General features: G+C 51.8%; 8 protein-coding genes across 8 annotated transcripts; 4 read left to right on the top strand and 4 right to left on the bottom strand.

The window, feature by feature from the left end:
- Positions 1-823: 823 nt before the first annotated feature.
- Positions 824-4,286, bottom strand: SCP_0510250 (hypothetical protein; the record flags this gene model as incomplete). The annotated part of the gene is made up of 4 exons (XM_027759078.1): positions 824-998; positions 1,056-4,017; positions 4,076-4,134; positions 4,192-4,286. The coding sequence occupies 4 exons, from the start codon at positions 4,284-4,286 to the stop codon at positions 824-826; spliced, it is 3,291 nt and encodes a 1,096-aa protein (XP_027614879.1).
- A 3,845-nt stretch (positions 4,287-8,131) lies between these two features.
- Positions 8,132-8,870, bottom strand: SCP_0510240 (hypothetical protein; the record flags this gene model as incomplete). Its single annotated transcript, XM_027759077.1, has 2 exons — positions 8,132-8,515; positions 8,589-8,870. The coding sequence occupies 2 exons, from the start codon at positions 8,868-8,870 to the stop codon at positions 8,132-8,134; spliced, it is 666 nt and encodes a 221-aa protein (XP_027614878.1).
- A 1,410-nt stretch (positions 8,871-10,280) lies between these two features.
- On the top strand, positions 10,281-12,715 carry SCP_0510230 (NAD-dependent malic enzyme, mitochondrial; the record flags this gene model as incomplete). The annotated part of the gene is made up of 11 exons (XM_027759076.1): positions 10,281-10,308; positions 10,604-10,657; positions 10,708-10,886; positions 10,946-11,029; positions 11,081-11,171; positions 11,217-11,304; positions 11,361-11,881; positions 11,931-12,031; positions 12,099-12,324; positions 12,381-12,574; positions 12,632-12,715. The coding sequence occupies 11 exons, from the start codon at positions 10,281-10,283 to the stop codon at positions 12,713-12,715; spliced, it is 1,650 nt and encodes a 549-aa protein (XP_027614877.1).
- Positions 12,716-12,897: 182 nt separating this feature from the next.
- Positions 12,898-14,564, bottom strand: SCP_0510220 (hypothetical protein; the record flags this gene model as incomplete). The annotated part of the gene is made up of 12 exons (XM_027759075.1): positions 12,898-13,186; positions 13,237-13,268; positions 13,321-13,372; positions 13,426-13,441; positions 13,489-13,629; positions 13,687-13,720; positions 13,804-13,836; positions 13,891-13,988; positions 14,040-14,085; positions 14,211-14,377; positions 14,432-14,466; positions 14,515-14,564. The coding sequence occupies 12 exons, from the start codon at positions 14,562-14,564 to the stop codon at positions 12,898-12,900; spliced, it is 993 nt and encodes a 330-aa protein (XP_027614876.1).
- A 2,373-nt stretch (positions 14,565-16,937) lies between these two features.
- On the top strand, positions 16,938-17,785 carry SCP_0510210 (Endoplasmic reticulum vesicle protein; the record flags this gene model as incomplete). The annotated part of the gene is made up of 4 exons (XM_027759074.1): positions 16,938-17,283; positions 17,348-17,426; positions 17,478-17,608; positions 17,664-17,785. 4 exons carry the CDS (start codon positions 16,938-16,940, stop codon positions 17,783-17,785), a joined length of 678 nt encoding a protein of 225 aa, XP_027614875.1.
- A 3,214-nt stretch (positions 17,786-20,999) lies between these two features.
- SCP_0510200 (hypothetical protein) lies at positions 21,000-21,329 on the top strand (the record flags this gene model as incomplete). The annotated part of the gene is made up of 3 exons (XM_027759073.1): positions 21,000-21,082; positions 21,137-21,175; positions 21,236-21,329. 3 exons carry the CDS (start codon positions 21,000-21,002, stop codon positions 21,327-21,329), a joined length of 216 nt encoding a protein of 71 aa, XP_027614874.1.
- A 252-nt stretch (positions 21,330-21,581) lies between these two features.
- Positions 21,582-22,067, bottom strand: SCP_0510190 (hypothetical protein; the record flags this gene model as incomplete). The annotated part of the gene is made up of 3 exons (XM_027759072.1): positions 21,582-21,792; positions 21,853-21,984; positions 22,036-22,067. The coding sequence occupies 3 exons, from the start codon at positions 22,065-22,067 to the stop codon at positions 21,582-21,584; spliced, it is 375 nt and encodes a 124-aa protein (XP_027614873.1).
- A 1,639-nt stretch (positions 22,068-23,706) lies between these two features.
- SCP_0510180 (hypothetical protein) lies at positions 23,707-24,030 on the top strand (the record flags this gene model as incomplete). The annotated part of the gene is made up of 3 exons (XM_027759071.1): positions 23,707-23,789; positions 23,844-23,882; positions 23,943-24,030. 3 exons carry the CDS (start codon positions 23,707-23,709, stop codon positions 24,028-24,030), a joined length of 210 nt encoding a protein of 69 aa, XP_027614872.1.
- Between the last annotated feature and the right edge of the window lie 92 nt (positions 24,031-24,122).

Here is a 24,122-nt window from a genome sequence, read left to right as displayed (position 1 = left end):
GAGCGCGTTTGGTCGAGTTCATACGTTCAAATATTCAAGGCGGCGCAGATAACGTCCTTCGAAACAGAACTGTCGCGGTGACTTCGCAGAACATTATACTAATATTGTACTCACGCTTGTTCCTGCAGCAAGCACACTAGAGTTGATGTTCGATCCGAGCTTCCGTGCATCACCTTCTCTTGGGCACGCGTCCACAAAGTCAGCCCGCAGGCTCAATAGTTCCAGAGCATCTCATCGCCACCATCGATTCAATTCCAAGGATCATCGGAAGGTCACAACAGCGAGGTAGAACCACAACGAAAGTCCACTGCACCCATATCTGGATGCAGTGGCATGAAATTCACAGAACGTAGTACATACTCTGGAAGACGTATTTGATCCGACGATGCAATTAACCCGAGGAGCGGCCCGAAGATCTTGCGACCAACGCGACCGTGCTGGTTCCTGCATCTCGACAGCGAGATACGTGAGAGACAGCACAGCACCCGCATGGTCGTGCCGGGGACCTATGAACGTACTGAATGTATGACGTCACGCCTGCTATTGTAACGGAACAGTGAATTCTGAGGCGAACCATCAATCACTCTGAGGCAGAACGTGAGACAACTCTGCAAGGATGGATACAGGACTCACCTCACATTCATGAAGCGAATGAAAAAACTCGTGTTTCCTGTACAGGCGCATGCAAAATCAGGGTAACCAATTTAGGAGAACGACGTACTCCCCAGTATTCGAAATCGCCGACCACTTGAAAATAGTTGTCCACTGTACACTACTACGAAGAAAAAGAAGTCAGAAATTGTCACGTACCGCTACACAGATGCTAGATCTCATCGTCCTCATCGTCGCTGATGATCAGGATTGTCGCGTCGCGTGCAGTCTCCGGCCATCTTATTTTCGCCGTCGGGACTGCAAACTGGCGTGGTTGTAGAGGCTGCACAACCGAGGTCGCAACTTTAGTGTTATCGGGCTCTGGCTTCATGTCTTCTTCCATCGCCCTGTTCGCCCAGTCAGTGCATTCACGGAATAGGCGGAATATAACGTATGGTGCTTACCGTCTCCGCTCTCTGAGAATGCCTAATATGTTCTCCTTCTCTTCCTTCGTGCGTGCCGCACTCAGCTTCGCCAGAAGGATCTTGCTCTCGGCTATGTGTCGTTCCAGCCTCTTCTGCTTTGCCGCGAGCTGCATCTTCTCTGATAATATGGCAGAGTGCAAAGGCGGTGACTTGACGGTCTGAATCGTCTCCGTAATGAACGAGACAGCCAACTCGTCGAGACTGGTACTGCTGTGGATGACAGCTGTCGCGGTGGCCGTTGTCCGCGTAACAGCGGCCACGACAGCAGATGACGAAGGCCTCTCCACCGCAGGACTTGCAGTTGGCGTACAAACAAGGGGGTCGCTCCCATCCGAATCCGCCGACTCAGAAGCGTCTCTAGAAGAACCACCCGCCGACTGGGCGTCCAATTGAGGCGTTACCTTCCGTGTACTTTCCAGTACTGACCGCCGCAGATCTTCTGGTGCAACTCTGCCGAGCGTGCGCTCGGCAGAACGAATCGCGGGCGACACGACGCCTGATGCCGGCGGGGAAGGCGTGGATGCTTCTGTCGGCGACGCGCTCCCGCCCGAGCTAGCAGATCTCCTGGCGAGTTGCTCCTTAGTCCGGGCGATGCGCTCTTCCAATTCCTTCTGACGAGCCAACAGTGACAGCTTAGTGTACGAAAAGGTTTTGGCCTGAGGCTGGCTTGCACTTGCAGGGTCTGAAGTCGATTGGCTAGACACGGTCCTTGGAGTGACGGTAGCGGAAGAACTTGGCACAGAAGAACTTTGAAGGCCGATCGGCATAGCTGAATGCTGCTTTAATGAGATCAACTGCGCCGGTGCCGGTTGCGAGACAGCCGACCTCACAAGCGCCACCGCTGGGGCTGACTTCTGCGCAGAGTCGACCAGCGAGGGCGACGCAACCGGGAGCGGTAAGGGTACTGGAACTGGAGCAGGTAATACGGCTGAAGCTACATTAGTCACATGAACAGCCTGCTGCAGTGAGAGTACCGCTTGCGACGATGACTTTACTGCTTGCGATGACGATAGTACTGCTTGAGGCGGAGATGGGACTGCTTCCGAAGACGAAAGGGCTGCTGACAATGGAGCTGTGCGAAGTGAAGACGATGAACCAGCAGTCGGCATGACACGAGCGCGTGGACCAGGTGAACTCAACCGTTCCTCTAATCCCAGGGTCGGTTTTTGTGGAGTAGATTGTGCTTGAGAAAGTGAAGCAAAGAGTGGGCTGGTCGGAGGGGCCTCAACGACACCCGGCGGTCTCACCGAGTTCGTTCCCGCATTACCAAACTCAGCATATGAAACCGGCGAATCAGGGCGCGAAGATGCGATAGACAGGCTGTCCGACCAACGGGGTGAACCCTCATAAACGGGTGCAGGAGCCGGTTCGTAATGAGAACAAGCCGGCGAAGCCTCACGAGTACCAGCCCGAGTTCCTTGATTTTCAGACCAGTCAGCCGCTACGTCACGATCGTAATCTGACCACGACTCTCCGTCCTGCGCGGACTCCGGAGCCGGCTGGTAATCGGACCAGCTTGGTGACTGCTCACGAATTGGAGCCATTGCAGGCTGTTCATCGAACCAATCCTCTTGCATGGGGACTGGGTAGCGCTCGTCGTAACCATCGTCGGTGCCGAGGTCCATTGGCTCCTCTTCAACACTTTCCTCATACAGGGGCGGAGGCAAAGGCAGATCTTGCTCCACGGTGAGGGAAGTTGATGGATGAATGCCGGGCCATGAACGGGGGACACCACGGCTTCCAGCTGGAGGCCAGTCTTGCCACGTAGCGGGGTAGCGTTCAGCCCATGACGAAGGAGGAGGGATGAACCCGGTCAGAGGGAAGCTAGAAGTGGAAGAGGGCTGTGAAGTGTCCTCCCATTGCATCGAACTGTGAGCAACTTGAGGCAGCGGCGGAGGAGCATGCGACGGCCGAGGAAGAGGGGGCGGAAGGGGCGGCAGAAGCGGTAGCGTCGGTGGTAGAGAAACCGCCGCAAATTTCGGACGAAACGTTGTGTCTTGCGTCTTTTTCTTCTGCGTTTTTTGCTGCTTCGCCTTTGGTTTCTTCTTCTGCGCAAACCCATGGTCGTTCCGGTCGACCTCCTGTATCTCGCCCTCCTCAAGGTCCTTCGCAGGTGCATCAAGGTCGAGACGGTACCACCACACCCGGACGTGCTCCTTGCCCTCACCACCATCGAGTCGGGGACTGTTGAATGCGGCTATCGCCGCCTCCGCATTCCTGAACTCGATCAGGGCCTTACCCACTCGGTTATCCAGCTCGACACGGACAGGACACTTGTCGAATTGTTTTGCCCAGGATTGGACAAACCCAAACTCACGGAACTTTCGAGGAAGGAGCTCCATGACAAGGGCTCGGGAAACATCTGGAGATGCCGAATTTTTTATCAGAGATGCGAATATGCCACGATTGATGTTGGCTGGCTTGTCATCTGCAGGCATGCCAATTATTCTCCTCGCTGAAGGGAAGGGGATGACACTGGTGTTCGCATTGACCAAAGTAGGCGGAGCTGGAGTAACCGACTCCTCATGCACTGCAGGAAATGGTTGGGGAGCAACGGGAGTATTTAAGCTATGTCCTAGCGAAGTCGTGAAAGATGAGGGTTTCGGTGGCAGTGTAGGAACCTGTAAGGCAAGACGTGGGAAGGACAACGTCGATGGGGATGGGACAGCAAAACACAATGGAGGCAACGCTTGAGAGCCCGTGTACCGCGGCACCTGAGCTGACGCCACGGGCACGGGTGGGTCAGACTGACTTTCTAGCTTCTGCTTCTTTCGTCTCTTGTTTCGGACGGTTGTCGCCTTCTCTTGCGTGAGCGAAACCCCTGTACTCGGTCCAGCTATAGGTATGATAGGAGTGGCCCGCACTCTCTCAGGCAGAGCGACGCCCGAACCCAACGCCACCATCTCATGCCATTTGCGCTTCTGACCAGAGGACAAACCAACTAAGAGCCAATATATCTTGTTCGTCAAAATCGTCAACGCGAATGTGCTAAATCGTACCGGAAAGTTCACTGGGCACTTCCATGAACTGATTGCTAGCTTCAGAACTGTCCATCCAACTGCAAAATCATTGGAGTCAGCCTTTAACAACGGGATTTAGTAAAATATTCGGAAACCTGTCTCCGTCCAAATGTTGTTCGACATAAAATGCGTCTTCGTCGTCGGATATGACAATCGGTGAGCTTACTGAACCAAGTCCGGGCACGGTCATGGGTGAGAGCAGATAGGAGGAACGAAAACCTGGTGGCGAAGATGCAACACGACGCGGGTTCGCCACCGGGTTTACCAGTTCACCCATCGGAGATCGAACACAGGCTATATTTGGACATATTGTCTGTCCGTATTGGGAGTGCCAGCCTCTGTTAGCCACGCTAGACTCACAGGACTGCAGAACAGAAAGTCACCTCGAGAGCACTCTGGCTTTTGAGTGTTCCTCCGTCTGTTCACTGCACGCTGATTGAGGAGAGGCAGACTGTTTTGCGTGTTCATTTCTGCTGAGGTTCAGCGGAAGACTCTGATCATTTCTGGACGATGCAGAGTGATTGCCTGGATCTGGCCTGGGTGCTATAGCATTCGTTACCCCCCACATCATATATAGCACTGGATCAGGTTTTGAGCTCGCCGCTACCACTCCAAACTTCTGCTTAAAGTGTTCTGGGAATTATGGCTTCCAGCTCTCCTGCTTTTCTACTTCCGACCAAGTCACTGCTCTCTCGTCCGCAGTCTCGTGCTCCAGGCGACATAGAGTTTGATTCCGGGATCAATTCATCTAATGCTTGGACAGTTTCGTTGACCGCACCATCTGAAGGTGTTTCCCGCACCAGCGCTGTCATTGACATCAGTTCACTGTCAGACGAGGAGCCTGATGGTTATGTGAGTGATGCAAACGATGATGATATCGACCATGACCCAGGTCGCCCGGCGCGAGCACTGTACCGCTTTGAGGGCAAGCCAGAGTTCAGGGAGCTAACGTGCGTGGAAGCGGGTGACGAGCTGGAGGTGCTGAAGGAGGATGCGGGGGAGGGCTGGAGCCTCGCGAAGAACCTGAAGTGCAAGGTGAAGCGTGAAGTGGGGCACGAGGGCGAGATTGGGTTGCTTCCCCGCACTTACTACATTGTGAATATCGTCCATTCTAATCATGTTGGTTGTGTAGCTCATTGGTATGTTACCCTTGCGTCCCATACCTAGTTCACTGCCGAGTTCGCCCTCCTGCCTGGCTTTGAACTACCCTCCCTGTACAGTCGGTCGACCACCAGGAGAGAAGCATCAGGCTCCTCAATTACACCACGGGGATCTCCTACGCTGGAGGCACAACCACTACCGCTAGTCCCGCAAACTACAGGAGAGTGGTTCCCTAGCTTCCGCAAGAGTCTACTCGGCGGGAGGAGCCTTAACCGCTTCTCCAGTTTTGTTACGAGCGGTGCAGAAGAATGGGTTCTTCAAGGCAGCGCAGAAGAAACTGTGCCTCCAACCAGCCATGGCCGAAGTGTCTCCGAGCAAAGTTTGAACGGGGAGAATGGCAGCCGCCTGAGTATGCTGAGCACAGCAGGTGAAACTGAGCGACATTTTGTTGAAGTAGGCCCCACCTGGAAGACGAAGGCCCCCGTGTTCCGAGTCCTGGTGCATTCGCCTTCGAAGAGGAACTCTACCCTTTCTGGGGCATACACGGTGTATACGATAACTTCTGTATTCGATACTCAGTCGCACACACAGACAGCCTCCGACCCACCACCGAATACGGAGGATACAGAGGGCAGGCCTAACTCGCCGATCCGCATCACCGTGCATCGACGATTCTCACATTTCGTCGTATTGCATACTGCCTTGATACGTCGTCTGCCGGGGATTGCATTGCCTCCGCTCCCAGAGAAGCAGTACGCAGGGAGATTCAACGACGAATTTGTCGAAGCAAGACGAGGAGATCTCGAGCGGTACCTCAACCGCGTCGTGAAACACCCAATAGCCCGCTATGGGGAGGTTCTTACTTTCTTCCTCGGTTGCGAAAACGACACGGTAATGACAGCTCCTCCATAATTTCCCTTCTCATTGATAGTTTGTATCCCAAGGAATGGAAGAGGCAGCTGCCGACCTACCTCGCGCTGCCGCCCAAGGGCCCCGCATTTTACGCGCAGGTATTTCATCCTGCATTTAACCTCGACGCAGAGGACGCCGCAGAGGCAGTCGAGCGGTTCGAGGGACATACCCGTGCGGTTGGCAGGAGTGTGCAATCCCTGCGGAATATATTTGGGAAAGTACGCGAAGCACGGATCGGTCGGTCGAGACTGCTCGTCGTGGAGAATTCCTCTGATATTCTCGTACAGAGATGTCCAAAGCAGAGCGATTGCTGTCGTACTCGCTGCTATCGCTGATCACGTCCAAGCCGCTCGCATCTGCGCCCGCAACCGGGTTCAGCGAGGATGGGGCGGAAGAGATAGATAGGGTCAAGGGGCATCTCAACGAAGACGGCGCGTGGTGCTGGCGTGAAGGATGCGGAGGTGCGTATCGTGTATCCAACCCTTCTGCCATCAATTGAGTAGTCGGCAGACTGTCTGAAGATGACCAAGGCCATGCAAAAGACTGCTGAGACTCTGCAGAGTGTGGCGGACTTGTACGAGGACCATGTTCGTTCGCTACCCGTAAAATCTAATGTTGCTCTGCTGACGCCGAAATTTGTCCCTAGGCTCGTAGGACTCAACTTGCTACGCATGAGGCGCTGAAGGATGTCGCCCACCCTTCTACCCTGTATGAAGTGCGTCAAATATTCGCATGCGCGGTGTTCTTTACTTAACTCACAGCTTCCCCAGGCAGTGGTGGACACGCACAAGTCAACTCTTTCGCGATATCACGACGCAACACGTGAAGGCTGTGTACGTCACAATTTCATAGACCCATGCACTCTCTGAACAGAACGTCCATACAGGAAGACGAAGAAGTTGCCGCACGCTGCGAAACCGTGCTTAACACCACCATGGCCGAGATGAACACATACCATGCACAGAAAGTCGAAGACTTCCAGACACTTGCGAAAGAGCACCTCGACGGTGAGATAGCACTGTATGAGCAGGTGAGTTTCTTGCCTTTGTAGTCCGCGCCAAAAGTAATACACGTCCAAGATATTGACCCGCCTCCGCAATGCCCGGCGAGTGTTCGATCCCCCACAATACGACAATTTTGGCAAGACGCCAAGACAGCCATCGATATATGAGCGCGAGCTGGAGCACCCCCGGCTCACACCTGCGGCGCTCACACAGCCGTGCCCACATGTTTTCGACTCTGCGCCCATGCGACCGGTCAGCGTCGCCATCCAGGAAGGGGTGGGGATGCTGTTTGGCGGAGTCGGTTCGCCCGGGAGAGCGAGTGTATTTGGGAAGTTTTGGTGAACAAATATTGCTTCTTTCGAACTGTCGTGCACTGTACTCACTTCGTCTAGATGGACTGGAATTTTGTAGCGCTATATACTCTCTTGCTTTCTGCTGTCGGAATCTTTGCATCTGTGGTCACCGTCATTATCTGCTTGGACGTAGAGGTCTCTAAGCGTCAAAGCTTCACGCCTGACGAAGACGTGATCGATATCATGGCTTCGTTGTGACGCGCACTGCATTGAGAAGACAGATATCTCAGCGCCGCTGATATCAGTATGCTGGACAGAATGATCGACGTGCTTCGACGTGTTGCTTCTCACACCCGACTGCACTATTCTCGGAGAAGCTTGTGGAGACCGTCAACACGATCAGACAGGTGAACCTAGGAACATTCGATCTAGCCATCTTGACGGATTTTACGGTTCGTAACGAAGTAGACAAATAATTCTCGCGTTTTATGTGACGACAATGTGTGCGAAATACCGATTAAATGCGCTGGGTATATACAATAGATGCTGCAAACGGGGAGTAAGGATACATATTACATCGCAATACTGTAATGGACCGGCGTTTCTGTACGCGTGAAAAATTAGATGTAAGCTTAAGCTTCCCAGAAATATACAACTGACCAATTCTTGATAGTGGGGCCATAGACGTCTGCTGTGTCCACTCAGCGAGGGCTCTCTTGTGGCAGTCAAATCTGGTGTTTAACATGCCATGGGATCTCTGTCAATCCGAGGCAATATTCAGCCATGTGTTCGGGAGCGTTCGTAGGGTCTTTCGTTTTCGTAATCGAGTCTGCGTGAAAGAGGCCAGATCCGGGCATCGCGATGGTCACCGCAACCTGGAGCTTGCCGCGTCTGGCCTCCTTAGATTCCTTCGCGGACGCTCGCTGCTGCGGCCGCCCGACCTGCACACGCATGTCGGGGCCGTACATCATGGTGATCAGCGTCTGATGCGCCCGCGAGAGCCGTTGCACGAGGTGCGCCAACGGATTCCGCGAGCTCCGCTGTATCTTCTGACTGCGATACTGCACTGGCTCCGCGGGGTCGTCTGGGAAGAAGCTCGCAGAAAGCGGCTGGGTGCATAGTCCGTCCGAAAGTCAATCAGCATGCGTCAGCCGCGGTGAGGGCGAGAAGTTGGCTACGTACAAATAGGTCGGCCCACCTGCCTCCTTCTCGGTCCGCCCAGTCCGGGATACTGACATACTCCCAGAGCTCTGGGATGACCACATAGTCCACTTCTTTCATACTGAGCCTGCGAGGATGCAGCCTGCGGAGTGCAATCATAGCCAAGACAACACCTGCGAACAAACCAACTGCGACGACGAGGATAATGAGAGGAAAACCATAGAAATTGGTGTGAGAACTAGATGGGGAGGATGTGGAGGAGGATGCAGAAGGGGTGGCCGCGACACTGCTCGTGAGGGACATAGAAAGAGATGGCAATTCTGCTGAGGCCATGGAGACATTTTGCATGTCAGAAGCTGTTCGGGAAAATACAACAGACCTCGATCAAAACAACTTTGCGACCAAGGTGATGGCATGGGCCTTCCAGCAGAGTTGAGGTGAATTATAGGCGCAGCACTATAATCTCCGCAATCCGCGCTCCGCACTCCGCGTGCATGAGATAAAGATGTCTGCTTGCAGCTGGTGGGCGGGCCCACCGAGATCACTTGTCTGGTGCGCTGCATCAGCAATGTCCAGGGCATTCCATGTACGCATAAAGCGCCGGGAGGTGAAAGACCGAGGCCTACAGGGCTACTGGTGTAGCGAGTACAGTTGCTGACAGTTGCTGACGCGCTGACGCGTGGCGTTGTCCAGCATTATATCCTGCATGTCATAACGACAAAGTGAGCCGCTAGAGGAGGGCTAGATATTGCCCGTCAGTCTTGATGTCTTTCAATGAGAAGTGTCTCAGAGGAACTTATCTTAACATGCTCGCAAATGCAACGCACCAGCGGTCTTTCCGAGACGTCTCCGACAAGGAAGGCTGAAAGAAATTCACCAGGTAGTGCGCACCCTTGTCTGGCCAATTTTTGCAAGCTGTTTGGATCGACTCCGTTGCGTCTACTAAGATCGCAACGCCGAGAGCATTTTCTGATCAAATAAATATTCGGAGTATCAAGGAATATCCCGCTACTATCCTATGTAGGTCGGAAAAAATTGATGTGCCTTGCAACAGATCTTGCTTGACAATTATTTGGGACTTGTAACTGTCTTGTGGTGGACAATGCCATAATTTTTTCGTTTCCAAGTATTGCAAGGGAGGTCAAAATCCGTCGCAACTGCCTTATTAGGCACGAAAGGTTTTCCGACATTATTTCTCGGAGCCAATGACCATTAAGTTCAAGATTTCTCACTGAAATAGCCCGGTGACGGTGATTAACCTGGCAGGTTTTGGCTCCGCAGAGCAGGGGCAACTGGCAGGCCCTCAGAGCTGCAAGGTTGTGTCCAGAGCGGACCTGTATTTCATGTGGATGTGAGAGCGGTCCGACTGAAAGGGTGCGTGACGGCAGTCTCCTTATAGTGGTAAGTCGGCCGGAAATTAAATGACAACGTTGCTATGTACGCTCAAACTTCCGCATGGTTCCGTCGGGGCTCACTCGGGAGAGCGAACGAACTTTTATTGGCTTCAACCATCATGCAACTGACCCCAGCCGAAGTCGACATGACTCAGGTTACCCACAATCAGGCCATTTCTCACATATGCAGACGGGGGTATGTTGTACGATATGAACGCGCTCGAACTCTGGTCCTCCCCCGGTTTAATTCTGTCTCAAAGTCCTCATCTTTCACTCTCTTCGGAGACTCTCCCTCCTATTGCTTCAGTCGAGAGGCACCATGCTGAAAACCGTCGTGCGAAGGAGAGGTGAGCGTCATGGGCCGTTCAGTCAACATTTAGCCTTCTGCTCCAGAAGACGTCTTGTCGTAGTTGCGGTGCACGTTATACGCAGTCGCTATGCAACGTCCAGGTGCACAGGGGCGTTCTCGGATTGGGCTCTCACTCGTGATTATCATCAGGAGTCATCTGTCACGATCGTTTTTGGGCGTTTTGGGGTTGAAAAACAGTCATAAGGCGGGATTGTCACCTGCCCCTGCTCCTCAATCCTCTTCGCTCTTACCCTGTTTCTCCGACACCTTCCTGACTCACAAAATGACTACAGTCTTGACACCGGTTTGGGTGAATGGTGTCCAGAAGTTGAAGATAACATCACAATGTGAGTGGGCTCACCTCTAACCTAGATATTGTCTCTGAAAATCCACGCAGCAGTTCCACGACCGCCTAGAGGGCTCGTCCCTCCTGTGCTGGATGAGAGCGTACACCATGTGCGCTGCATACAGCAACTCCGTTCAAAAGACAACGACATCGAGAAGTACATATATCTCAGCCAGCTCAAGGACGCGGAGCACCGAACGTTCTACAAGATATGTCTCGACAATATGTCCGTAAGTAGCATGTCCGCGTTTCGTTCCGTAGCAGAGCATTATGTGCTATCCCAACTCAGGAAATTACGCCCATCATCTACACCCCAACCGTTGGAGATGCTTGCTTGCAATTCTCTCATATTTACCGAAGACCAGAAGGACTGGTGCGTTTGCATCTTGTGATAAGTTGGTCTTTGAGCCTAAGAAATCTGCAGTATGTTTCAATTAAAGACAAGGGTAGTATCGGCAAAGTACTCCGGAATTGGCCCCGGATCGACGATGCTCGGATATCTGTCGTGACCGATGGTGCGTGTAGTTAGACATGCGTATATGCGTGCTGACACCTTCCAGGGTCTCGAATCCTGGGGCTTGGTGATCTTGGCGTCAACGGTATGCCCATTGCGATTGGCAAGCTGTCGCTCTACGTTGCAGGCGCAGGGTAAAGCATGTCCCCATACCGCAACGTATTACGGCGCTGACCAATAGGTATTACAGGATCCGACCAAGCTCCACCATCCCCATTTGTCTCGACCTTGGCACGAACAATCCCAAGTTCCTCGAGGATCCGCTTTACCTCGGGCTGAGGCACCCGCGCGTGTCGAAGGAAGAGATGACCGAGTTCATGGAGGAGTTCATGCACGAAATGTCCGTTGTATTCCCCAAGCTCCTCGTGCAGTTTGAAGACTTCTCCACGGACAAAGCGTTCGCGCACCTCTCGGCGTTCCGCGAACGCTACCCCGTCTTCAACGACGACATACAGGGTACTGGGGCGGTCGTCCTCTCGGGCTTCATGAACGCCGCGCGCCTCTCGTCCGCTGCGTCGGGTCGCCCGTTGTCTGATCACCGCATTCTGTTCCTCGGCGCGGGCTCAGCGGGCGTTGGTGTAGCGATGCAGCTGATGAGCTTTTTCAAGCTCCAAGGTCTCTCGACGGAGGAGGCAAGGCGGAGAATTTGGCTCATAGATTCGCAGGGGTTGATCTACAACGATCGAGGTCCCATGGCGGAGCACAAGAAGTGTAAGACTACTTCGCATGCCTGACGTTGGCGCTCCTGACACAAGTGTAGACTTCTCGCGCGCCGACTACAGTGGTCCCCCAATAATGAGCCTGGCGGATATTGTCCAGCACGTGAAACCCACTGCCCTGCTCGGTCTGTCGACGCTCAAGGTATGCTCTCCGGACATCACTCTTGGACTCGGACGTTCGCTCTCTGACGATGTTCACGTGTTGTCAGAGCGCGTTCAACCAGTCCGTGATTGAGCTGATGTCCGCACTGAACCCTCGGCCCATCATCTTCCCGCTGTCGAACCCCGTGCGCCTTTCGGAGTGCGAGTACGATGAGGCTGTGCAATGGTCCAACGGCAAGGTGATCTTCGCGTCCGGGTCGCCATTCCCTTCGCAGGAGTACCAGGGTCACATGCTGCACCCTGGCCAGGGCAACAACATGTACATCTTCCCAGGTGGGTGCACATCGACTTCGCCATGTTTCGCCATCTGATGAGGCGTGCGTTTGCAGGGCTGGGTCTCGGGGCGATCCTTGCGCGTGTGTCGTCCGTGACAGACAGCATGGTTGAAGCGTCCTCCCTCGGTCTCGCGGATTCCCTTACGGAAGAGGAGCATAATGAGAATCTAATCTACCCGCGCATTGAGCGCATCCGTGATATCAGTGCTCAGATCGCTCATGGCGTTATCCGTGCGGCTCAAAAGGCGGTGAGTGCACCATGTCGTCGCGCTGGTTCGTCCGTTGATGGACCATTTTGTATTCAGGGCGTTGACCAAGCCACGTACTTGAGGAATTTGTCGGATGCGGCGCTCATGGAGTACATCAGAAGCAAGATGTGGAAACCATGAGATGCTTGAGCGTGGTTGTCGGAAAAGTCCTCTCGTTCCTTGCTCGTTCCATCTGTTATCCGGACACTGGCAGTATAGTTGCTGCTGTGGCGTGCGTTTTTCGATTTCGTACTGTATCCGATGAGTTTAGTTACTGCTGGAGCGCGATGGCACATATTTATACAACAGGTTAATAGGAAATTTCACCGAAACTGCGCTTCTTCATTGCGAAAAGGTGCCACGTCGGAATCCGAGCACGTCCCCGTATCTGCAGCACGCGCTTCCTCGCAGATACTTCCTGCCTCAATGTCAGGCAAAGGCCGGTCCATAGCAACGTATTCCTCTGGGTCCATTCCCGTAATTGAGTCCACAGTCGTGGGCACGGGCATTTGGAATACGATGGTGTGAAGCTGCGAGAGGCCAGTCGGATCAGTCACGGTCGCTGCCTCGCGCAAGTCCAGCATGAAGCGACATGTCAAGATAGCTGTTAATCTGCACAGACAACGATCAGCCCGGACAAACCAGGTTGTTACTGATCTTACATGTTGACCCATGTGAACATCACGTAGACGTACTGTGAATTGACGGTCAGACAACGAATCAAAACAGCGGCGAAGGGGATCTACGTTTATGTCCTGGCCGATCGCGATGCCCAGCACGTTCAGGATGAGAAGGATTCTGAAGCATGTTCGTAAGTCAACAAACCTTCTGTCGTCCTAGATGGTCCTCACGCAAAGTAGGCGGTGCCTGTGCCGTGTTAGATTATGCACTCAAATGCAACAGCATCGGCGCACCATTTGAAAGAAAAACAGCTGCCACAGGCGCTTCCGCTCTGATGCGCGCAGTCTCCTTTCGATTATCAGCCACCTTTGCCCATGTCAATACCAATACGAGGACATCGGCTGCGATGGTAGCTCCTCGAGCACCCATCGCCCCTGCAAAATGGGCATGAGGCTAGCGTAACGTCGTCTTCGGGGGAAGAAACAACGTACATCTAAGAGAAGAATAAATGATAATATGATATACCTGAAAATGCCACGCCAGGTGACTCACGAAGAATCGGAATCGGGTTGCGATGACCCACAAAATTCCAATCCCGGGCCAGGTACAAAGAAGTACGGCCCAGATTGAGAATATAGATACTAAAACTGGTATTGGCGAAACAAACACACAGCGCTGGAATAGATTTGACTTACAATGTTGATGGCAGGGTTCACCAAGCCCAATGTCAAGACAAGTAGGTAGATTGCCTTATTGCGCGCATAGATAGCATATACACGCGTCGCCGAAAACACTGTTCTTAGTAATGAGCGAGGTAATAATATATTATATAGACGTCACTCACTTGCAACACCCGACAATAGAAGGATACTGAAGACCATGTCCAGCCGCTCAAGCACCGAGCAACTTGCGTGTACAATTGCTCAGAGTTCGTTGCTGATTTTTACACACAGCACCATTTACCTCTAGACAAGTGTCGGACAAACAAACAATTGCCAATATATTAAAAACTCACTGTAAGTGATAATCCCGAGTGTGTGAGTTCCATAATTTCCGGGACGGCATTGAGAATAGTGCTGTAACGGATGGCATAGAAGAGTAACGACGGTAGCGAGAGCTTGGACTTCCAAATATACTGGACTTCACGGTCGAAGGTGAGGCCGAAATCATACAAGAGCAAAGCTGCCGTTGGTTCAGCGCTTGTTGGAGTGAGAATTAAAGAGAGAGAGGGCCCACCGATAGCTGCACTGTAGGCACACACAGAGATGAAACTAGATGACGGTCAACGAGGTGTAGATGGGGAAAGATTGATTATGTACTCTTGACGATAAACTGGAATGAGTTGTCCTACGTCCAACGAGTCTGCCATTAAGCACTCGGCCTGGTTCGATGTATTAATGAGGAGGGCTCATGAGTTGGCCTGACGGCACCCATCGTCATGCCATTTGAACTGCCAAGCTCTCACTAGGTGAGAAGCACAAAATGATAGAACAATCGGCGTACCTTTGCCAGGCAACCTTAGAACCCTCGGGCCCGACGCTGTCAGCATCATTGTACGCTTGTCTTCTGGCATCAGAACGACACAAAGACGTCGCTTGTGATGCATGTGATGCATAACAGGGCTGAAGGTGTCAATGATGATCCAACTGATCGTTCAAGGAAGTTCGAACGTGCGATACCGTTCGAACTTCGAAGAGATGTGCACTATAATAATCATGGTGAACTGCCATCTGCAGTCGCTGAGCACTGACGACGACGCGTGCACGCAGACATATATCTACCCGATGCATATGTACATGCGCATACTGTATCTGCACAGAGTAACAGAGGGAGGGAGTCCTAGTCTCCCACAGGCAGACTACAAAATCATCCCTCTAAGTGGAGGAGGGGTCGGGATAAGGGAGTCCCGTCTCTTTCCCGGCAGCGCGCCGCAGTACTCCGGTGTGGTTAGATCTACTAGTATGTGCTTCTCCTCACCGTTAAAACACTGGTCCAGACAACATTGTCATCAAGGCGGAGGGAAACGCGCCATAGATCTAGAAGCTCGTATCGATAGTGTTTGTACGACTGACGCTTAGCAGAGTTCAACGGGCTGTGTTCAAGTGCTCAATCGCCCGAGGTCGATCACGCAGGAGAATGGCAGCGGGATTGCAGGACGCTGAGCCGCCACTAAAAAATTCACTGTTCAGCTCCAGAGACCAGAGTACCAAAGAAATGCTGTGGCAGTTTAACGAACTTTCGATTGTGGAATATGCACCGAGAGACGCACTTCATTGAAATCAGCGTCTCCAGCCATGCAACATTTGACCGTTTACCCGAGCTTCCAGATTGTGAAAAGCGGCATACATCGGCTTGCGGGTGTCCACTTATGTCAGTGTGATAGTGTACGAAAATCCAAGATCTTCACTTTGTTTTGTTGAAGGGGTGGAATAGCCAAGATGTGACGCAGCAAACAAGCGAGGTTACAGAAATCCAAGCAATGATCCAAGGACGCCATGACTGAGAGTAAAGGGGTCTGTGAATGATAGCAGCGCAAGGAAATATCTGTCACGTCCAGCTGGAGGGATGAAAATGATCAACGGAGAGTGAACCCCCTGGCATCATCTCTTTCTCCCTCTACACATCACTGCTCCTCAACGGGTGATTTCCCACGTGTTACTCGTTTACTCGGTCGCACGTGAAAGGTTTGCATCCTTCGCGTAAGTAACGCGAGTGAACGTATCGCTGGTGTTTGACCCCAATAACTCCGACGCTCTATCGCGCGAGGCTCAAAAGCATCTGTGTGCCGCCGGCCGGCCTGAATTGCACTGTGCCTACTTACATGCAGTACATGTGCACACAGAACAAGACAACAGACTTACCATGGGGGAATTAAATATATGTCTTGGCGCACATCGAGAGAAGGCTTTCAACGGCATTGTCTTTGCTTTGGCACCCATAATTCCTATTTCATCAGCTGCATTACCCGCCAAACCGGAAAAAATGTATGCCTACACCTTGTCGAAGTCCGTACAGGGAAGAATACAACCAATGATTCCATTTCTCTAAAAGAAAGGACTTACTCGAGACATGTAGTAAAGCGAAGACTGCATCGACAATTTCGCTGTCCAGATGTACTCATATTCACGGTCAAACATGAGCCGTTGGATACAAAATACACACTGTAGATGCTGTTAGCATTGAAATTTGCAGTGAATACCACGCACACTACCTGTAATTGAATAAGGCAAATGGTATCGGTACAGCTGTGTGAGATACACAACACGATTAACAACGAATGTCCAAGAGAGAGGCTACTGTGCACGGAGTGTACCCACTACTACTGTGTCAACCATTACCCTCAAGATACCGACGCTCGGCCTTGGCCATTGCGGTTATACAGTAGTACTTTGCCCAAGCGGCAAGAACGATTGTGGAGCGAAGGATGGCGGAGTAGACCAATCGGAATGCACCATAAAGTGGCATTTAGATAGTTCTGACATGAGAGTCTTTCGTCATCCCACAAGAGCTGAAGGCGACTGCAACCAGAGAAGCGGGAGCGTTGGAAGGACGAGCCCGCCGTTCGGGAGACTCGGAGTTGTCATTATGCGCGTATACCGTACATCACGTGCACATGATGAGCTCTGCAGTGCATTTTCCCTTGCCAGGCTGCACCGTCACGGTGGCGACTGGTTAGCAGGCCTCTTCAATCTCACCCGTGTGTATCGTTCAAGCTTCGCTTTTGTCACAAAGTGTTGAACATATGCATTTGAGCCTACTGCAACGATCGGCTGCACTGCGATATCTTTTGTTCACGGCTCTGCTGCTACTCTGCCAACCAGTACACGCCATCAAGTTCACTCTGGATGCCCACCGTTACCCGCCAGCAAAATGCGTCTGGAACGCTGCACACCCTGGCGCGCTGGTTATTGTGACGGCCAATATTGGGCCAGGGGAATACCAGCGGATTGACATCGAGATCCTCGACTCAGGCCCGCAGAGGAACGTGTATCTCAGTAAGAAGGCGGTCAGTGGAGAGAAGAGGTTTGCGATTACAGCACATTCTGAGGAGGACGTCGGTGTTTGTTTTAGGAATTATCTTGATCCTGGTGAGTCGTTCAGCTGCCTTCAGTACCCCACTGAAAAGTATTGAATTCACGTTCTGGCTTGCAGGAGTACCTATAGAAGCGAAGTCACGTTCACGTATCATTGACCTAGATGTCGACATAGGCGCTGATGCCGTTGACTACAAGTAAGTCATTTTTATCCTTGATTGCGGTTTGTTACTTGAGTTTCGTTCCAGCGCTATTGCAAACCAAGAGTCACTCTCAGGTCTGGAGACAGAGATGCGAAAGTTAGAAGGTGTTGTGAAAGAGATAGTTGATGAGATGGAATATCTGAAAAAGCGAGAGGAGCGCTTCCAGACCACGAACAGTGCGCACGCTCATTATCTCTCATGCGGAAGTCGACGATGTTTACTTTCACTTAGTCTCCACGAATACTCGCGTCCAAAGCTTTGCTTGGCTTACAATATTGTCCCTCGTTGGTCTGGGGCTATGGCAGATTTTTCACCTGCGGGCCTTCTTCAAGCGGAAGTATTTGATTGATTGAGGAAGCTCGTTGTGTATGGATTATTGATCGAATTTTATTCGCGTTGGGACGACATGCCCGTACTGCTGATGTATCATTCGCGCTTTTAGAACCGACAGTCACAGCCTCTGCCACTTGCAGCTCATCTCTTCGCCACACTCGCTGTTAATCAGCATCATCATTCCATTTTGACACTGGCCAGATTTCAGCGCGAGTAAGTTCATTCGAATTATTATGTATCATGCGACCCAAGTTGGCATCGGCGCGCTTCGATATCCTGATTCCAAGTACGTGTACATGTTACTGTATCGTGTTAAAAGCATAAGCCCAAACTCAGATCTTCGAACAGACCCGTATGACTGCTCTTACTGCCGCCGACTGCTCTGCGCGCAGTCCACGGTCGTGTGAGGATAAGGACAGAAAGACAGTCAAGATGACGTCGAGAACGAGCAACATCACGCTGCCCGTATGCCTCTATAGGCTCGTTCGAAGATGGAATCAACCAGAATCACCTCACCAACGCCTACTGCTTCAACTGAGAGTACTACTTGCGAGGATACTGAGCGACCGTTTTCGTGATCACAACTCGTGTTGGTTTAGATGAACCGCTCGGTCCCTTCAACTCTCAGTCTGTTCCTTGTCGAGAGGTTCTGATCAGCAACGTATGTAGTTCTGCTGCTCTGATATCAATAATTGTCGACGAACAGACTTACACAGCCCTTCTTACGTCGCGTATCCAACTGCATGATCAGCTCATCCCTTCCGAACTCCGTGAGGCGTGCTTCCATCTCACCATTCAGCTCCCGGACGTCCAGGTACTCTGATTATTTCAGCGTCAAGGCGACATCTCGATTCTGAACTGCTTACCAGGTGTCTGTAGAGGTCACATCTCTCTAACTGCGCCTATTTGGACTCTCCGTTTAGCACCAATTCAACGCACAGCCCCTCGGAACAGGTGCTGATTGTGGATGCCATCTTTCCAGCTTCGTAATCTGCCCCTGGCTTTGAAATTCATCGAGGGAGATGAAATTTGACCTCTCGGAGACGGGATTCTTTGAAGGGTCGAGGAGCGTGTATCTACTCTGAATCACCCATAGTGCGCTCTCATCCATCACGGTCTGCGATGCATGGAAGTCAAAAAAGCTCAAGAGGCCATGGTGCATGCAAACATGGGGATGACGCGAACGCCCTACATGTGGCACCAGATCGTTCGTTTCTGACCCTGTACAACGTTCCCCTCATGTTCAAAGCTCATGGTGAAGTGCTCTCTAGCGATGATCGATAATGCCATGTCCCGTTGTCTTGCACATCCAACTATTACCGTGAGTGCGTGCCAGCGCTTCGGGTGTTTGCCTGTGTATCCTTCTTGACAAGCTCTTTAAGTGATTTGTTTACGTTCGTGCCGGTGCACGAAGGCCCGAGCCGCAGATGGCGTCGTTACGGGCGACTTCGACGTTCTGCTCGTGAAGCTAAGTACGTATGTCGAGCCGATATCGAGCACCAGCTGACTACACCTTCTGTTTATTGGAAGATCCCATCATTTCCACGCGCGTGGTCGGAGGTGGAATATCCCACCAGACTGTAAGGCACAGCACACTCATCTCAATACAATTTGTATTGGATGCTGTTCGTTGCTTGCAGGATAGTGAACTCGTCCTTTCTTGAGTGACGCGTAGGACATCAAGTTCGGGTCCGCGAGCTAGGTGGCGTGTTCGTCGTACTCTACGATGCGTCCTTCGTTGCGTAGCATGATGTGCTCTCTAGTGAGGAAGTGCGGTGCAGTGCGCGCAGCAGGTACTCGACCTGTCGAGGTCATCAAACAGGAACTTGGGAATTGTTGGAGAGCTACTGGTTGGTCTATCAGCTCAGTGAGTTTCACTGAATGTCATAAGTGAGCGCTCACTTTACCTGACAACCATCTGTCTTTGTTCATATTGACGAAGGTGTTGATGTGCGTGCTGCATGGCATTGGCGGCAACCTGGTTGGCGATCGTGCCCGATGTACTGACAAACCGACATTGATTGCTCTCAATTATTTTCTACCGTACGGCCTAAATATTTGGATCTGTTGCACGACGTGTGACCATTGGAGTTTGCCTTGTTGATTTTGCACATGTACTTAGTAGAAAATGGATGGCAAATTGCAGTTGGAGGTGCCAAACGCGAAGCGTCACACGTGTGACGGTTCGCGTCTATCACCGTGACTAAGGCCTCACAACGCTCTCACATATACTCATTTGGCCCTGAAACCAGCCTAGTGGGTCTTTGGAATAACGTCTCCCTTGTGAGTTAGACTGAACGATATGGGTCATCTCCCCTCAATCCCCACACTCAAAGTCTCCGGATGCTCCCAGAATTGGGACATTGCACCTTTCTTGTAAGTCTTGTTGATTAATGACGGAGTCAGACAGCATGCGGAGTATGCGAGACGTACCATCTTAGCCCTTCACTCTGAATCCACTGCGCTCTCGGGAGAGGCGTTGATTTGTCTAAGGCAGGCGAGTACTAGTACTGACTACGGTTGCGTAGGGAACATACTGAAAGGGATCTTTGCCACAACCGCTGAAGCTTTTCACCAGGGTCGACAGTCGTCATCATGAGGAACCAATCAGATACGACAGATGAAAGACCTAGTAGGGCTCATATCCGACCAATCCACTGATGGTTCCTGACGCATCATGTCAATGGTCATGAAACGATCATTTACCTCTACGTCGGATGGAGCATCTCTGCTCTACGAAACCCGACGGTCCATATGTTTCCGCTGGTCGATATGTTCACAACCGTCTTCCGAACTGACCTAGGAGTAACGCCGTCTCGGTGCAATGTCAGAAACCTAGATGTCTCCCACTGAGTCAAATGCGCCTAGTATCACACATATGCTTTCTCGACAATGATCTTTTCCCATAGCGCGCACTCCCCCGTTTCGCGCGGCGATCAGTATCAGGCTGCGACTTGCATCAGAGCCTGACGACCGCAGCTGCACGATCCTCGTCGCAGAGGCAGTGTAATTATGGGCGGTCGTTGGCGAGAATGGCCAAAATACAGCACAGATAAAAACCCTGCATGCTGCAGTGCCTGTCTTTCCATCTTTCCACATTTTACCCAGCCTGTCTTTGACACCTTGCAGGTGCTGGATAGTGAGTCATGCATTCGTGAAGTGACAGCGTATTAAATAATGCCGCTGATGAACACTTTGAAGCCTTTGTGAATCCGTGCTCAGTTTAAATTCGACATGGCGGCAGTCTTGTTCACGCGCGTTACCGTGCTCTGGGTCATCATCGCACAGTTCTTCCTCGTCAACGCTGCGCCGGTCGCGTACGTGTGTTCCTGCGGTATCTAGCACCTTGTAAAAACTGACTTTTCCTGCAGATCTGACGCGGTTGTCGCCCGTACTCCAGATGATCCTTGGTGTGTATTCCGTTATCTGCAAGTTGTTCCCCCGGGGAGAGTATTGACAATTTTGTGCAGTTCGGGCGGCCTTACTGAAGAATGCCTATCAGAATTTGGGTGGGGCATTCTAGGCGATGGCGATGGAGAGATGGTAAAAATGCCCGTTGAGTAGCTGGACACGCTTGCATCTCCGTATTTATTCGAGTGAACGACGATGAATGTCAATCTTTCTTGTTCCCAGGTCGAGCGATCCTCCGGCATTGTTCAGTCTTGTATGGTAATAGGTTTTTTTAGGCTAAATGGAACGCCTTGTAACAATTTCTGTAGCCGCTACTGAATCCAATGGTGGTTGGCCATGACCTGAAACCACATCTTCGGGCTACTCCCCCATGATCCACTACAGCACCGAGGATAGAGACAAGTGTTATCTGACGAGAGATATTGCCGATAGCACTTCATCCATACTCTCTGGCTGACCGACCTCGTGGAGGCCGTCTGCTTCCAAGTCATCTCCAGGAAAAGGTGCGACTCCACGCCATCGCTGCACCTTCACCCGTAAAAGCCGTTCGATGTCGTCGACTGACTGACAGCGATTCAGTGCAGTCCTGAACTTATTGAACCAAGGCCGCCGACCACTGCGTACATGCAAAGCTTCAATGTAAATGATGCAAGGTATTGAAAAAGATGGGACGTACCATTGGTGGTCGACGAAATGCCGAACATGCGTCTGCATGGCCTGTAAAATCACTGTGCTGGGGAGTGCGCGACATAGATCAAGATATTCCAACGAGATCTTCACAGGATCGGGAACGACATTCGCGAACAGACTGCGAAACGAATGTGAGTTGAGCACTAGCTAAGTTGACCTGAACACGTACCATGGATTGGCCAGCAAAGTCTCGCCCAACATAATCCCACCGGTATACGCGCGATTTGTCTCGACATCTTCCCATATGCGCACATTCCCGTTAGGGTAGAGGTCGTATCTCTCTAACTGCGCCTATTTGGACTCTCTGTTTAGCACCAATTCAATGCACAGCCCCTCGGAACAGGTGCTGATTGTGGATGCCATCTTTCCCGCTTCGTAATCTGCCCTTGGCTTTGAAATTCATCGAGGGAGATGAAATTTGACCTCTCGGAGACGGGATTCTTTGAAAGGTCGAGGAGCGCGTATTTATTCTGAATCGGCCATAGTGCGCTCTCATCCATCATGGTCTGCGATGCATGGAAGTCAAAGCTCCAGAGGCGATGGCGCATGGGGATGACGCGCACGCCCTTCAGGAGTCGCCACAGTTACGCCACACCACTGGGTTGGCGATCGTACCCGATGTACTGACAAATCGACATGGATTGATCTCAATTCTTCTCTACTGTATATAGCCTAATTTAGATCCGTCGTGGGATGTGCGACCATTGGACTTCGCCCTGCTGGTTTTGCGCTTGTATTTTACAAGAAATGGATGGCAATTGGAATTGGAATGGTTCAAACGCGAAACATCACGCATGTGACGGAACACCGCCGTGACTAAGGCCCCACAACGCTGCCTCTTGGATGTAGCATTTGGCCCTGAAACCAGCAGTGGGTCTTTGGAAAAACGTCATCGTTGTCGGTTAGACTGAACGATACGGAAGAGTAGGTCATCTCTCCTCAATCCCGCGCTCAAAGTCTCCGGACCCCCCCAGAAATCGCCCGGGGCACTGCACGCCCAGTCACTGATTAACGAAGGAGTGGCCATGCGGAGTACGCGAGACGTACCGTCTTAGCCCTTCACTCACTGCTCTCTCAGTACAGGCGTTGATTGGTTTAAACCAGGCGAGTACTAGTACTGACTACGGTCGCGCAGGGAACATAGTAAGAGGGGTCTTCGCCGCAACAGCTGACGCTTTTGACCAGGGTCGGCAGCCGTCATCATGAGAAGCCAATCAGATACGATAGGCGAAAGGCGTAGAGCTCATTGACACATTCGACCAACTTTCCACTGATGGCTCCTGAGGCCTCAGGCCTGATGCATCATGTCATGAAACGATCATTCACCTCTGCGTCGAATGATCGAGCATCTCCAGTGAATCCGCTCTGCGAAACCTGACGGTCCATGTGCTTGCGCTGGGCAATATGTTCACAACAGTCCTCCGAACTGACCTAGGAGCACCGTCTCGGTGCAATGTCAGAAACCTGGATGTCTCCCGGTCGAATGCGCCAAATAACACGCATGTGCTTTCTGGACAAGATCTTCTCCCACAACTCGCACTGGCCAGTTTCACAACGATCAGTATCAAGCTGCGACTTGCATCAGAACCTGCAGACCGCAGCTGCATGATCCTCGTCACAGAGGCAGTGTAATTAGGCGAGAATGACCAAAATACAGCATAGATAAAACCTCTGCACGATGCAGTGCCTGTCCTTCCATCTTTCCACATTTTACCCAGCCTGCCTTTGACAATTTGCAGGTACTGGATAGTGAGTCCTGTATTCATGGAGTGATAGCGTATTATTGCCGCTAACGAACACTTTCAAGCCTTTGTGATTCCGTGCTCAGTTTAAATTCGACATGGCGGCAGTCTTGTTCACGCGCGTTACCGTGCTCTGGGTCATCATCGCACAGTTCTTCCTCGTCAACGCTGCGCCGGTCGCGTACGTGTGTTCCTGCGGTATCTAGCACCTTGTAAAAACTGACTTTTCTTGCAGATCTGACGCGGTTGTCGCCCGTACTCCAGATGATCCTTGGTGTGTATTCCGTTATCTGCAAGTTGTTTCCCCGGGGAGAGTATTGACAATTTTGTGCAGTTCGGGTGGCCTTACCGAAGAATGCCTATCAGAATTTGGGTGGGGCGTTCTAGCCGATGGAGACAAGGTAAACATTACCGTTGAGTAGCTAGACACGCTTGCATCTCCGTATTTATTCGAGTGAACGACGATGAATGTCAATCTTTCTTGTTCCCAGGTCGAGCGATCCTCCGGCATTGT

The sequence above is a fragment of the Sparassis crispa genome, assembly GCF_003851025.1.
Source record: "Sparassis crispa DNA, contig_000004F, whole genome shotgun sequence".
Taxonomy (NCBI): domain Eukaryota; kingdom Fungi; phylum Basidiomycota; class Agaricomycetes; order Polyporales; family Sparassidaceae; genus Sparassis; species Sparassis crispa.
The sequence above is the reverse complement of the archived record's forward strand: the minus strand, read 5'-3'. Positions and strand labels throughout refer to the sequence as shown.